General features: G+C 39.8%; 1 protein-coding gene across 2 annotated transcripts in view; it reads right to left on the reverse strand.

Moving 5' to 3' along the window:
- OSBPL11 (oxysterol binding protein like 11) overlaps positions 1-13,753 on the reverse strand; it is a 45,190-nt gene that overhangs the window by 4,539 nt on the left and 26,898 nt on the right. For both annotated transcript variants that reach the window (XM_041124041.1, XM_030016665.2), the window contains exons 7-10: positions 10,735-10,880; positions 8,574-8,714; positions 6,062-6,560; positions 4,208-4,394 (exon numbers count right to left, since the gene is read on the reverse strand). In XM_041124041.1, coding sequence (XP_040979975.1) covers positions 4,208-4,394; positions 6,062-6,560; positions 8,574-8,714; positions 10,735-10,880 — 973 coding nt within the window. The remainder of the gene's footprint in view (positions 1-4,207; positions 4,395-6,061; positions 6,561-8,573; positions 8,715-10,734; positions 10,881-13,753) is intronic.

Below are 13,753 nucleotides of genomic sequence, written 5' to 3' on the forward strand. Positions count from 1 at the left end.
TTACCCAGGAAACTCCATTTTTGGCTTCAGCTTAAACTTGTTTCAAACCTTTTAACAGAACTAAAGATGGAAAAGAAACTAACACAGGCTGGTTCACATGTAACAAGCAGTTGATGTTTCCACTTGAAACATCACATCAGATACATAGTTCAGACTTAAAAAATAAAAATTGAACTTTCTAGCAAGCATGTATCTCACTACCTGCTGGAACTTTATCTCACATCTTTTTACATCTCAATGTTCTCGGTATGTAGGTGGTCTCATTTTTATGTTGCTCACATTAGCAGCAGACACACAAAGGCAGAAAGCAAGGTGGGAAACTAGGAATCAGGAGAACTGCTTTTCTTTCCTGCCTCTTCCACAGAAACCTCTGCCAATAACAAGATAGTAAAAATGTCTAATACACAATATTTCATTCAAAGTGTTGCACAGATGCTCCAGCATCACCATAATTGCACACACTGATGCATATTTTTCTTCTCAACATCAAGACCCGTCCAAAGACCTCCCGACACTCACTTCATCCCGAATCAAGGAGTGGAAGCTTACTGAGCATTGCTAGGCAAGCAAATTACCACCCTCAAACAGAACTTTTCTCCTAGGAAGAGGAAACAAAAGGGTCTATGCAAACAAGACTTGAGACATTCTCACTTGTAAGGTGCTGCAGGATTCACAAAGGACACTATCTCCAGCTCCACTGCCGCCCAGCGCTGTTTTTGTTCATATCCTGCTTACTATAATTAATAAAATTCCAATTAACTATATTGATTGATTGATGTAATTTATAACACAATTAAACCGCAATTACCTGTACACAAGCTCTCTACAACACACCACTCTCCAGCTCCCCTTCCCACAGTTCATCAGCACTCACACAAAGTACCCGTTACATCTCCTTTCACACTTACATTATGTGCAGCTAATAATAGCTAAGTTGCGCACCACTGGTTTGCTCTTATTTCCTTTGAACAACTGCATACAGAAGAGCAGAAAACAGCAGTTCTGTGCTCCCACCTTGCCCACGCTGGCTGCGTGGTGTCACACTCAGAGGCAGAAGGGAGCGCAGGACACGTAGATGCCACTTCCCGTCTTCCACATGCACTGGTCACTTCCAGCTGTGTCTGCATCTACCTGTCCACCCCCCCAAGCCTGGCATCAAAACAGAGAAATTGATTTCTCAGGCAACGAAACAAGTATCACAGGCCAGACCTTCCAGCACAGAGATACTGGATGCCAGTCAAGTCAGAGCTGTGGGGAACGCCCGGGGCAAGTGGGGAAAGCTCACAGCCAGCTCAGAGCAGGAGGCAGCAGCCAGGGCTTCTGCCACATCTTGCACATGCGGGAGGCAGCTGGAGCCACATCACAGTCCAGCAGCTCAAACCTAATTTAACTTCATTAGAAAGATCTTCCAAAAAACCGGACTGATAAGTATATGCTGCTCATGCACAGTTTTCCATTACAAAAACATTGTTGAAACAATATGAGCAATAAAAGCATGTTTACATTAAGCTATTACGCTTTTTTTTTGTGTGTAAGTTAACAAGCACTAACAGTTTCTGAAAACAACTGAAAGAGTAGGCGACAAGCAAGCAGCCTTCACTTCGTGCTGCTTTTTCATCCTGTGACTTCCACACCTCACTGAAGCTATTACACACGGTGGAGTCCCTGTCCTCCTCCCAAGAGATCTCTGAACAGACTGAATCCAGAGGATGCCAGAGACCAGCCCATTCGGACTTTGCAGTTACATCTTCACAACTTCAAGAGCTTAATTTTTCCAAGCGCTGTGTGTTTACAACACAATACTGACATCCAGTATTTTAGTATCAACCACAAAATTACTGTCTCTGCTCAGCTTAAAGTAAACAAAGTTATACCACTCACTACTAAGGTGCAGCATCCAGCTGCTACATTAAACTCTCATTGCAACCTATATTTCTTCAAGCTGCATTGCTCTGTGACACACAACCGTTCCCAGCATCGCAGATCATAATACCTGCCTGAACTAATATTAGTGATAAAAATCTGCTAGCACTTATTTGTAAGCTTGGCATGATTGATATATGCCTAGCTGTTCGTTATCATCATCCTCTATTTCGTCAAGCTAAAGAGGTACAGGACCAAGGAGCCAATATCCAGCTGAGGTCTAACAACAAGGGTCACTCTACAAAAAAATCTATAACATTGCCATAGCAACTCACTTGCGCTCTGCGTAACCATGACAACACTGCTGCTTCCCCATCAAGAGATTCTTTTGGCAATGTCCAATCATCACCATGTCAAATTTTCAATAGTTACAGTACCTTGAACAGATCTGTCTTTAAAAAGCCTCTACATCTGTGACTAATTTCAGAGAGACAAATAACAAAACAGTTTCCAAAATTAAATCATTGAAGTAAAATTGCATCCTATCACTTATTTTTTATGGCACAACAGGAGCTATTGCAAGGTGGAAGACACATTGTAAGCAATGGAAAAAAAAAAATCCCAAGTGATGCATCACTTTAAAATTGTCGCAAGTGAAACAGAGCTACATGTGAGCTTCAGTTCTCCAGGTGCCATTGGGAAAGGGGAGCTATGCTTGCAAGTTAAATTCAAAGCATGTATGGGAATTTATGGGGCAAAGCATCGCCTCAAGATGGGGGTTTTGGTGTTTGGTTTTTTTTCCTTTAAGCAATAAACACAGCCTTACTCTACTGTTTCAGGTAAAGTGATTTAGAGAAGACTGCTGATTTTTTTGCAACCTGAGAGCAACCCATGTTTAAGAAGTTCTGATGTTCTATGCTGTTACATGTTTCATTATGTGCTGGGTTTAGCTGGGATAGAATTAATTTTCTTCATAGCAGCTAGCATGGGGCCCTGTTTTGGATTTGTGCTGGAAACAGTATTGATAATTCAGGGATGTTTTAGCTGTTACTGAGCAGTGCTTACACAGAGCCAAGGCCTTTTCTGCTTCTCACCCCACCCCACCAGCGAGGAGGCTGGGGGGGCACAAGGAGTTGGGAGGGGACACAGCCAGGACAGCTGACCCCAACTGACCCAAGGGATGTTCCAGACCATACGACCTCATGCTCAGCACATAAAACTGGGGGAAGAAGGAAGGGGGGGATGTCCAGAGTGATGGCGTTTTGTCTTCCCAAGTAACTGTCAGGCGTGATGGAGCCCTGCTTTCCTGGAGATGGCTGAACACCTGCCTGCCCATAGGAAGTGCTGAATTAATTCCTTGTTTTGCTTTGTTTGTGTGCACGGCTGTTGCTTTGCGTATTAAACTGTCTGTATCTCAACCCACGAGCTTTCTCACTTTTATTCTTCTGATTCTCTCCCCCGTCCCACCAGGGGGGAGTGAGTGAGCAGCTGTGTGGGGATTAGTTGCTGGCTGAGGTTAAACCACAACACATTATTATCTCTAACACATTTAATCTAAGAAAGGTTTAAACAAGCACTGTCCAGTAAACGGCTGAGTGTAAAATGGTCTGAAATCAGACATTCTTTGTGTGACTACTATTTAATTTTCTCCTTCCTCAATTAACTGTCTCTCTATTAGCACAAGGCTAATCTGCCGCAGTCTTACTACAAAATATCTAAAGACATCAATGTTAGTGAGTTTCAAAAGCTTTTGCACCAAGCGTGCAGACACTTCCTACGATCTGCTAGATCCCTGGATCATCTTTCTTTTACCTGTTAGTTTTTGAACAAACATACACATGAAGAATTACCACTACAAGAATTATCATTTTTGTCTTTAAAAAAGGTATTTTTACCTAGAGATTTTCTGTAAGTTGCTTAAACTTGATAGTCTTATGTTTCTTATACAGAAATCCTAAGACCAATAAGTAACAGAAGACTATTTACTAATGAACCCTGCAGTGCAACTACAATGCATGTTGCAAACAACATGCAATGGGAATAAAAGCCAGGAGCTCTGTTCTCCCTGTGGTTTGAACACAGAGTCAAAAAAACATGGAATTTCCTTACTGTTTTTAAATGTAACCTGACTTTTCCTTGAGGATCACATGAGATGCAGTTGTTTAGCTGATACTGTTTAAGAGCACAGTAATACCTCAAGTGTTTATAAACAGGAAAAACTACATTTTCTCAGACTACCAAATGAGTATTATTCAGCACACAGAACAGGGGAGTTACACAGCTACTGCAATTCTAGAGCACAGACTACGTGATAAAATAGAAAAAAAAAAAAAAGTGTTCTCACCGATGCAATTTGCCACCGTAGAAGGGCTTGGTGTGAAAGTTAATACTTGCAGAATACCCAGTCTTTGCACAGTTAATGTTGACTTTTCCTCCCAGTTCTACCCAGGGAACAGTTAAAATTGACCGAGCGTACGCACAGGGCAGAGAGAATGTGTATTCTTCCCCATGTTCCAAGAGACTTAAGAGACCTGTGTGAAGAAATACAAGAATTCTTAAATCAGCACCATTTTAGAAAAGACCAAACGAGTTATTGAAACAGATAGCCAATACTATATCTGACTACTTTTCCTCATAGCCCCTCACACCAAAAAGGAAAAAAACAAAACAAAACCAAACCCAAAAACCCAAACAACAAAAAAAAAAAAAAAAGCACAAAAGTGACATTTATTACAGATTCTAGATACAAACATTTTCCTGAAAGTACTAACCTGAGTAACATGTATTTATGTTTCTTTTGGGAAAACATATTTATCCGAATAATATTGCTCCATAAAGTACAATATTGTGCTGTGCAACATACTTTTCAGTAGTATGTAAAAGGGCTGGTCACACTCTTATTGACAGTTCTGGAGCATGTCAATGCAAGAATTATGCTGACAATAGGAAGTAATGAATGAATACCCTGAACTGCAGATCCTGAGGAAGGCTAATACTCCTGTTCTGTTTTCCCTCCCTGTAATACCCTATATGAAGGCAGGTAGCAGAGACAATTCGTCGCACTGCATCTCTCTGCCAAGATAAATCCAACTCTTCCTGACAGTAGCTTTTGCAATAAATGTCAAGAATGTCGTAAAAACCTACAATTTTTCTTTGGGTTTTAAGATGTGTGGGTTTGACTCCTATGAAGAAAAAAAAAAAAACACGCAAGATCTACCTCTTGCCGTTACAAGAACATAGCATGACAACTGACTGCTGCCTGCATCAACCCATGCCTCTGCAGCACATTATCACTGTGTATCTCACCTAAGTACGAAAAACATGAGAAATTCTGAAAAGTTATGACATGATTTGAGAAATGCCTTAGAAGAGATATTAACTTCAGAAATTACCTGGTATAGCCAAAGCATTGAGATGTGCCTTCCACATCCCCTGCCATGCTCATTCCCTTGTCCAGTACATAGTTTACATGCAAGTGCCTGGAATCCCCAGTTACTGCGTAATATACACAGGGGACACAGAATGGGAGAGGCTGTCTCATCTCTTGCAGTAAATACTAGTACTAAAGGGAAATTACAGTTTAAGGGCAGTTACCCTTCTCTGTCCCTAAAGGATCCAATTCCTCCAGTTAAAGAAAATTAAAACTTGCATAGTAAGATACATTAAGTGCCATACATGCATATACAAGCATACTTCTATTTAATAAATGTCTGATGCAAATCAATTTGTCCGATGCTTTGGAAACATTCATAAATATCAGTTTACATCACAGTAACTGCCCTTTGGTTTAAAAGTAAAAATTTTATTTCCAAATATAATCCTGATTTTTGGCAAAGCATAAACCTATCTAGATTTTTCCCCCATATGAAAACTTGCTGTGTATAATGAGGACTTGTCATATCTTCTGTACTTTGTGAACAGTAAAAATAAAGTAAGAAATCGCTGAATGATTGTACGTTAAGGCTTGCAGATCACAGAGACTAGAGGAAAACCAGAAGTACGTGGAAAAAAAAAAATCTGAAAACCCACTGACATGTTCTGTAAGCAGATTTTTATTTTTTTTTAAATCTTCCAAATAAAACTACTGAGCAGCATTCATCTGTATTTCTGCCAGAGGAGTATAACATCAACTTTCCTATCAAACTAGTAATATTTTAACAACCTTCTAAAACAAATAAAGGACGGAAGTAACACTTACCCTCACCAATCATTGTCACTCCTATTGACATTCCTAAGAATTTACTTTTTGTCCAGACGTGGGCATTGACACACATCTTTCTCTCTACACATTCAGCATAAAACCCTGAGACAGGAGGGTGGTGGGACACTTGCTCGGCTACAAATTTTACTGTATAGTAGTCCAGCTCTGTTTGGCCTTCCCTATCTTTAGACAGAGTTACTTGCTCTGAGGAAGAGTGAGCAGAGAAGTTACTGCCAGCATCAGTGGCTACATCGCTCTTCGGCATCCTCCAGGAGCAGTGAAACGTTTCCCCAATGATTGGATTGTATGGTTTCTTTGCAATAGCTCCTTTGCGACCTTCGTGAAATGAAGTGAGATAATACTCAACAAAGCGGATCATCCTCTCCTCAGGGGTAGTGCCATTTGTGATTGCAATGAAGAGATCTGGGTGGGACATAAAGTCTGCATACATCTCCAGCAACGATCGTTTCTCTAAAATAAAAGTGGGAAGAACCACCTGAAATAAAAGAAAACCCAGAAAGCTCTAGTAAGTAAAACAAAGAGACGGGCATTTTTACAAGGGAAGTTTCTCAGGTGGAGGATTCCGTCCTGTTTTGGACACACTTTCAGGCTGAACTTTCTTGTGCCTCTTCTAAGATGTGAGCAAAATACAGTGATCAGAGGTCCCAGAAAAACAATTTACAAGGAGAAAAAAGCCCAATAAGTACTATTAGGATGAAAGAGGTTGAAAGAGACTGAGCATCCCTCAAAAAAACATGAAAGAGCTGCAAAGAGATAACATGTCCCACATGTCTGTGGAGGAGAAAACAAGCAGGAAGGAGCTCAAACTATAGGAAGGAAGATTCAGAGCAGAGGTTACGAAAGGTTTCATCTAATGGAGAGAAAAGCAGGGAAGCTATGCCAGTGCTCTTGAGAGCCTGCAGAGTCTCTCTCACCACAGCAACTAGGACAAGCATCCATGAGAAATAACATAGCTGATCCTGTACCTCTGAGCAGAAGACCTTATACTTTCCCAGTTACATTCACCACTATAAAAAACAGCAGTCCTGTCCTTTGCTGGGCCAAGAGCAATACTGTAGGGTAAGAGGCTGTGGGTATCATCAGTCTTTTCCTTCCCTGTAGTGGCAACTAACCTCATGTAACTAACTGCTGTAAAGAGCAACACAGGGTATCTCAACCATGAGATCAAGATAGTCCATTTAAATTAGCTGCATTCAAAGAGGTAGAGCACAGACATAAGACTCTTAATAGATATACAAGTTAAGCGGAATACACTTGCCATGTTGTTGCAACACCAACCTGGAATATTAAAGTTGCTTTTCACTTCAGTACCCTGATATTTAAGTTAAGTGTGATTCTAACAACTTCATTACCCATTTTGAAGTCAGGCTCATTACATTTCAATGCTTTGCTCACTCTGAACTAAAGACAATTCTACACGCACAGCCAAAAGTCACAACTGGGAGACAGACTTGACAATTTTTTTTCAACTAAGAGAAAAAGATAGACCAAATCCCATCTTCAATGTAAGTGAAAAAATGACTTAATAAATTCCTGATTAAGCAGTGGGGGTTTAAGTTTGGCCCACAGGCAGCAGGGCCTGTTCATATCACCTTTTTTTTTTTTCCTGAATTGTGAAATGTAAGCTCCACAATACAAGTGTTTCTAGTGGTCAAGTAGCTAGTGCTCAAAAAACAGAGCTTGAAAAAAAAAAAAAATTATAATCCATAATTCCAAGAAAGAGAGTGCTTTCCTCATTATTCCATGTAAAATCCATTTTTTTCTTTAAAAGTGTCTAGTGCTTGTGGTAAGAAGTCTTTACAGGAGTGAATTGAACATAAGCTGGCAGCAGCCTGATTTTCCCAGATTTGCTGCCCAAGTTGTTTAGTAGCAACTGAGTGTTAATTTTTCAAAGCTGCTTGCTTTTGAGATCTGCACTAAAGTGTCAAACCCAATTCTCTCCAGTATAACTTTGCTCCTCCTTGCTATAGCTGTGAGCAAACACAGAAATAAGAGTAGGACAGAATGGTGTAAACAGACATCTGAGGATAGATAATGGGCAACCAAAAGAAAACTTCTTTTCAGAAGCAGCATGAATACAGGTGTAGGGTTATGCAAATTGCATGTAGAAGCATTATCAAGTGAGAAAAAAGATCATGGAAGGAAAGCAGAAAGACAAAAATATAAGAAAGCTGCAGAAAACAACATGGGAAGAGTAAGGTGCAAACACAGGAAAGAAAATAGGCCATTACAAGAAAGCCAACAAAAACATAGTAGAAAACACAAAGAGAATGTAATAGAAAAGATATGGCCAGTTGCATTAAAGAAAATCCACTACCTCAGCACGCTTCACTTAAAACCTGCCTCAAACTGGGACATTGTATCTTGGGACCTGAAGTTCCTACAGGCGACAATTTCATATTAAACTCAATATTGTTCAATACAGGAGTTGAGTCTAAAATGACACTTCACTTTTACTGCAGCCAGTCTTCACGCTTCAGTTACTTACTCTTGTTAAGTCCATGCCAAGTTTCAGCTGAGACAAGAGATGCAAGATAACACTGCGCTGTTCTTCCACCGCTCCTAGATCATCTTCTTTATCATCACAGATATCCTCCAGCTCCTCATCTGGATTTACTTCTTCAGGTTCCTAGGATAAGAGCCATAAACATCAGCTCAAAGATGTGACTGGCCAGACAACATCCAAAAAGGACTTCATATTGTATTTAACTGTCCATGTATGAAAAAAAGACTAAACAAACCCCTGCAGAGAGCTACACAATGGAATCTACCCCAAGATAAACAACAGCTGAAACATTTAAAGGGACATTAAGATAACTCAGTGCAGACTTCATCTAGCAGATTCAGGCTAAGATTTCGCACTATCTCTCACACACACAAAAAAAGCTTAAAAGCAAGTATGACCTGTTTTCCTGTAAGTTTTGTGAGCTAACAGAATGGCAGGCATCTAACACATACAGAAAAATCGCAAAGCAAAAGCTAGCAGAGAGTCCAACCACCTCACTAACACCCCTTCACCTCCACACTACTTCAGGCTTTCCAGTGTTGCCATCATTATTCCAAAGGCTGCAGCAAATGGTACTTTCTAGTCACTTGCTTACTGTCATACCCAATGAAAAGCAATTAACATATCTCCAGGCCAGTCTTCACAAGCATTATGAATGTTGCTGCTAGTGCCAATATGTAACAGTAAAGGAAAAAGGAAAAGTAACTTGGAGTAGTTTTATAAAAACAACAAAAAACCCCACACATACACAACACCACACGCTAGCTGTCTGTTAGCATAACTAAAGCACCCAGACAGACTAGCAGAAGTTATATTAGCAGCGTTCTAACAACCATCACACCGCAAGCAGAAAGTCGAACACTGCAGGTGGAAGGGATGACGGTATCCCTAGGGCTCTGAGCAGTGTCCTCCTGGGGCAAACAGCTGGAGGGAGGCAGATGCAGAGGGGAGAGCCACTGAATGCTACAGGAGGGCAGCAATATGTGTCTGCCTAAGCAAAGCCCTTTGTGCTGGAGCAGCTGCCCTAGCTCAAGGCAAATTTATGAATATCCAACCACCAAAAACAGGGGGCCAAGCCCTTACACAGAGCTCAAACCCTGATGAAAATTGCACTATCACACAGGTGACTCCTTTCCAAGGATGCTACGCTGTTCTGCTACCATAAGAGAGCTGAAAATATCTAAGGGGAGCAATAAGACTACTCATATCCCAAATACATTAAGCACTTGAACTGTAACTTAATTATTAGAAGGAGGAAGGAATTAAGTGATTTATCTGAAAGCCCCTGGTTTGCTTCATTTTTTCTTTTTTTAACTTACTAGCAACTACTCTGATCCATTTAAAAATCTATAAACTATAGCAACTGAAGAAATCTTTTCCATTTCAATTTTGCTATAAGATAGCACAGTGCTGTTGCAGAAACATACAACAGCACATTACCTTTTCACAATGACACAGTCTCATCCAAACAACTGTGTGAAATCCAAACAACTGTGTGAAACCAACTAGTATAAAAAGAATGTAATTATGATTTTCTAGCTTCGTTAGGAAAAGTTGTTCTTTATCATAATCCCCGCTGGTTTTTTACTTTAGTATTTTGCACTTCAAATCAATTTTGACAGTTATAATGATACAGACTGTAGCTTATTTCAAACACATTAAGCCATCCTCAAGTCAAGTGATGAGAGTTGCTCATATTAAGAAAAACAGATGCAGCAAGAGCTAAAAAGGAAAGACAGGGAGAATTAATAACTGGAGACCAGCAATTTTGTCTTTCATCTGCTTAGGCAGTCCTTCTTGGGCCTATTTTGAGAGTGTCATGAATTCCAGTTAGGTTTTTTGCACTTCAGTATCCACGTGTTTAGATCAAAATGCAAGGGAATACTGCCTATTTCAACATCTTGCATTACCCTCCCAATTGGCTCCCTCCACTTGACAGCTAGTTACAGAAAGCAGCAAAAAATTATTGAAAAAGCGAGGTAGAAAGTTTCATTTACTGCAACTGTACTCACTCCTCCAACAAAGCTAATCAAAAAGTGCGAGAACTGTCATTAAATCATTTTCACAGAATTTGATTGAAACATTTACAGATATATTCCTCAAAATAACTCCCCACAGAAACGGCATGTTCACATTACCTTACCCTTGTTAGCTGGCAGGGCTCTGCAATGGACTGCTCTTCTCTGACAGATGCTGGCTTGTTTACCTCTGCTGGAAAATTCTGAGCCGCTCCATTTTTGAAGTGGTTTGCCAGAGATATCTTCGGGTCCAACCAACTGATTGCTGTTCCTGAAGCAAAAGAAAGTTTGCGCTGAAACTTGCTCATCCTCTGGAAGGTCAGTAAATAGCAGTTTTCACAGAAGAGTTATTTTTTAAGGACTAAGCTGAAAGCAGCCAATTCCTCCTGCAGCCAATCCCTTCAGCAGCCACTAAACAAAGGTGGTGCAATGAGACACCACCTTCAGTGATCATTAGCACAAACACTGCGATTGGCGAGCTGTAATACAGGCAACTTGGACTGGAGAAACTAGTTGGTGTCATGAAAGATGTAATCAGACACTACAGGAAGAACCCAGTATCACGGGAATGTTAAGTAACTCTTCCAATTTTCTTTAACTGGTACCAAAAAAAAAAAGCCCACCACTTATCAGCTTCTCAAACCCAGCTCAGTTCTACGCTAAAAAGAGCTAAAGCAGAAAAAGTTTCATTGCCAGTGTTTTCTCTGGAGAGGGTACTTGTCTTTTCTCAGCTGCAAAGGTGGCAAGCACATGCTGTTGAATAAATAATAGTTGCTAAAAAAAACAAAACAAAACAAAACAAAACAAAACAAAACAAAAAAAAAAAACCCAAACCAAACCACACTGCAGGGCTTGGAAAGCTATTACCCACTTGATGATTCCAGCATCTCTAGTTACTCCCAGCTAATTTATCAGAACCGATCAGGTTCCTCATAAATAATACAAATGTTCCATTCTTTTTCAAAGGCTAATAAATGTACAGGTGACTCCAATCAGTTTTTACTGAAGAATACACAAACTGACAAACCATCTTGGCTGGGTTGCGAACAGAAATTATTAGAAAACCTGAATTTCTACCACCACACAGCAGTTTCCTGTGCTTAGGTACCTACACCAAGATGTCGGTTGTCTCTTCCTATATGATACGCAATCCTTTATTTCCAGACCTCTGTTACCTGGAACTAGGTCACATCCTCAACCAGAACAGGCAGAGTAAGCTTAATTCAGATAAACGGCAGCATTTCTACCAGGAAAATACTGGGGCAGGAAAAAAGTGCAGCTTTACTAATGGGACAAAACAACTTTTTCCGCAGCAAGATATTTTATTTTCATCAAGTCTTTTCTCATGAATCCATTACATGGTAAGAAACAAGAATCCCTCAGCAGTTTAAGTTTAAGCTATTTAAACAGAAGTTTCAAACAAGTCAAAAAATAAGATCCTCAGAATGTCACTGTCATGCTTACCTTTTTGAAAGGGTTTTACTAATCTTTAAAACCTGTTCATGATACCTGCTTTCTGAACTGTAACTTTCAACACAATAATCTCTAATTGCATGTTCTAGGCTGTATTCAATCCACACTCACTGCCTCAATATTAGCTTGAATTTAACAAGTAGCCTCCCTCTTATACTCCCTATCAGCTACTTCTAAAACAACCTTATTTATTAAGTTCTGTTTAATTTTCACTGTTAAATTCTAGGAGGTTTTTTTAAGTGATTTGAGCTACCACTTGTGTTTTAGTCTTTGTGAGTGGACAGGATATCACCTTAATACTTCTCTTCCACTGGAAGATCATATTCAAATCTGCTCTCGACTACTTTGGGTAGGCACAAGCTATTCTCTTTACTTGTGATCTCCTCCTCCCCTAAAAGTCTTCACCCCATTTTTTTAAAAAATTTGTTAGCTCTTCCCCTCTGCTACAACACAGACCTCTCAAGAGCCTACAGTCTTCGCTTTCAACATTTTTCTTCAAGAGCTGCAAACTGTCATTGCAATTCACCTTTATGATAACAAAGTATTTTTTCTTTTTTTAAATCCAGTACATTTCACCACTTTTGCCTTGAATTTAGGAAAAGTTAATAGCTGCAACTTTCCTGTTCACCTTTAAGTTTGTGATTTAAGGTACACCTTGATGCAGTTGGGGCAGTATTTTCACTCTTCTGTTATTTTTTTTGTCTTCTAAGAATTTATAGCAAACTGGCATTCTTACATAATTTCCAATCCTTGTTTTTTAAGCCTGACAAGCACTTGCCCAACACATTCTTAGCAGTCAAGTACCACTTTAACAGACCCAAAAATACTTTTTTCCACTTCATGTTTAAATTTATGTTCTGTTAGACAAGTGTCCTCTTCATCATCACTTCTTGCTGCACCTCACTCGTATCTAGCTGAAGTATGCTGACCTGCCTTTATGATCCTAGGAAGATTAAATAGTGCTTGTATATATTTTATTAGATAGAACAGTCTATATGCAAGATTTTTTCCTACATCATTTTAAGTTTTCCTATACTTAAATATAGAAATGCTTCCTGCAGCATTTGAATTAAGCTGCAATCCTTTTCATTTCTACATGAACTTCTGAAGCCTACCAAAAAGGCTCCACCAGTTGAACCAGAAGGTGAAGCATCCCTCCTGTCAGGAGGGGAAATCTAAGCTAAATGGATTAAAATAAATAAAAAAAACCAACCAAAACCAAACTTCTTCTCAATCCTTGAAAGGATCAAATGTATTACAGTGTCTATAGAAAGGCCACACCAGTGGGAGAGTGGAAGGCTGCAGAAAGGTGCGTGCATTCTTTTAATGGTCTGGTTTTAAATCTGGCCCCTGTAATGCATCATCCACTCTGCTGCTCCTCCCCTCTCCATCCATCTCTCTAGGATACCACCAGAAATCTTCAAGATTTGGACATCTTCAAGCAATGTTTTTAGATTTGGCCATTAACAGGCAGATACCAACTGAATAGCAGTCAGGTGAATTGAGCTTTTCCCTGCAGAGTTTAAAAAATTAAAAAACAACAGAAGCACTCATCAAAAAAATCCTATCTTCTTAAGTTATTACACTGGTGCTCACTGGACTCTTCTTAATTCCCCAGATACAGTAATGGGTCAAAAAAACCCACCTTAGTAACACACACGTGAAAATGCC

This window comes from Aquila chrysaetos, chromosome 6 (genome assembly GCF_900496995.4).
Source record: "Aquila chrysaetos chrysaetos chromosome 6, bAquChr1.4, whole genome shotgun sequence".
Classification (NCBI taxonomy): Eukaryota; Metazoa; Chordata; class Aves; order Accipitriformes; family Accipitridae; genus Aquila; species Aquila chrysaetos.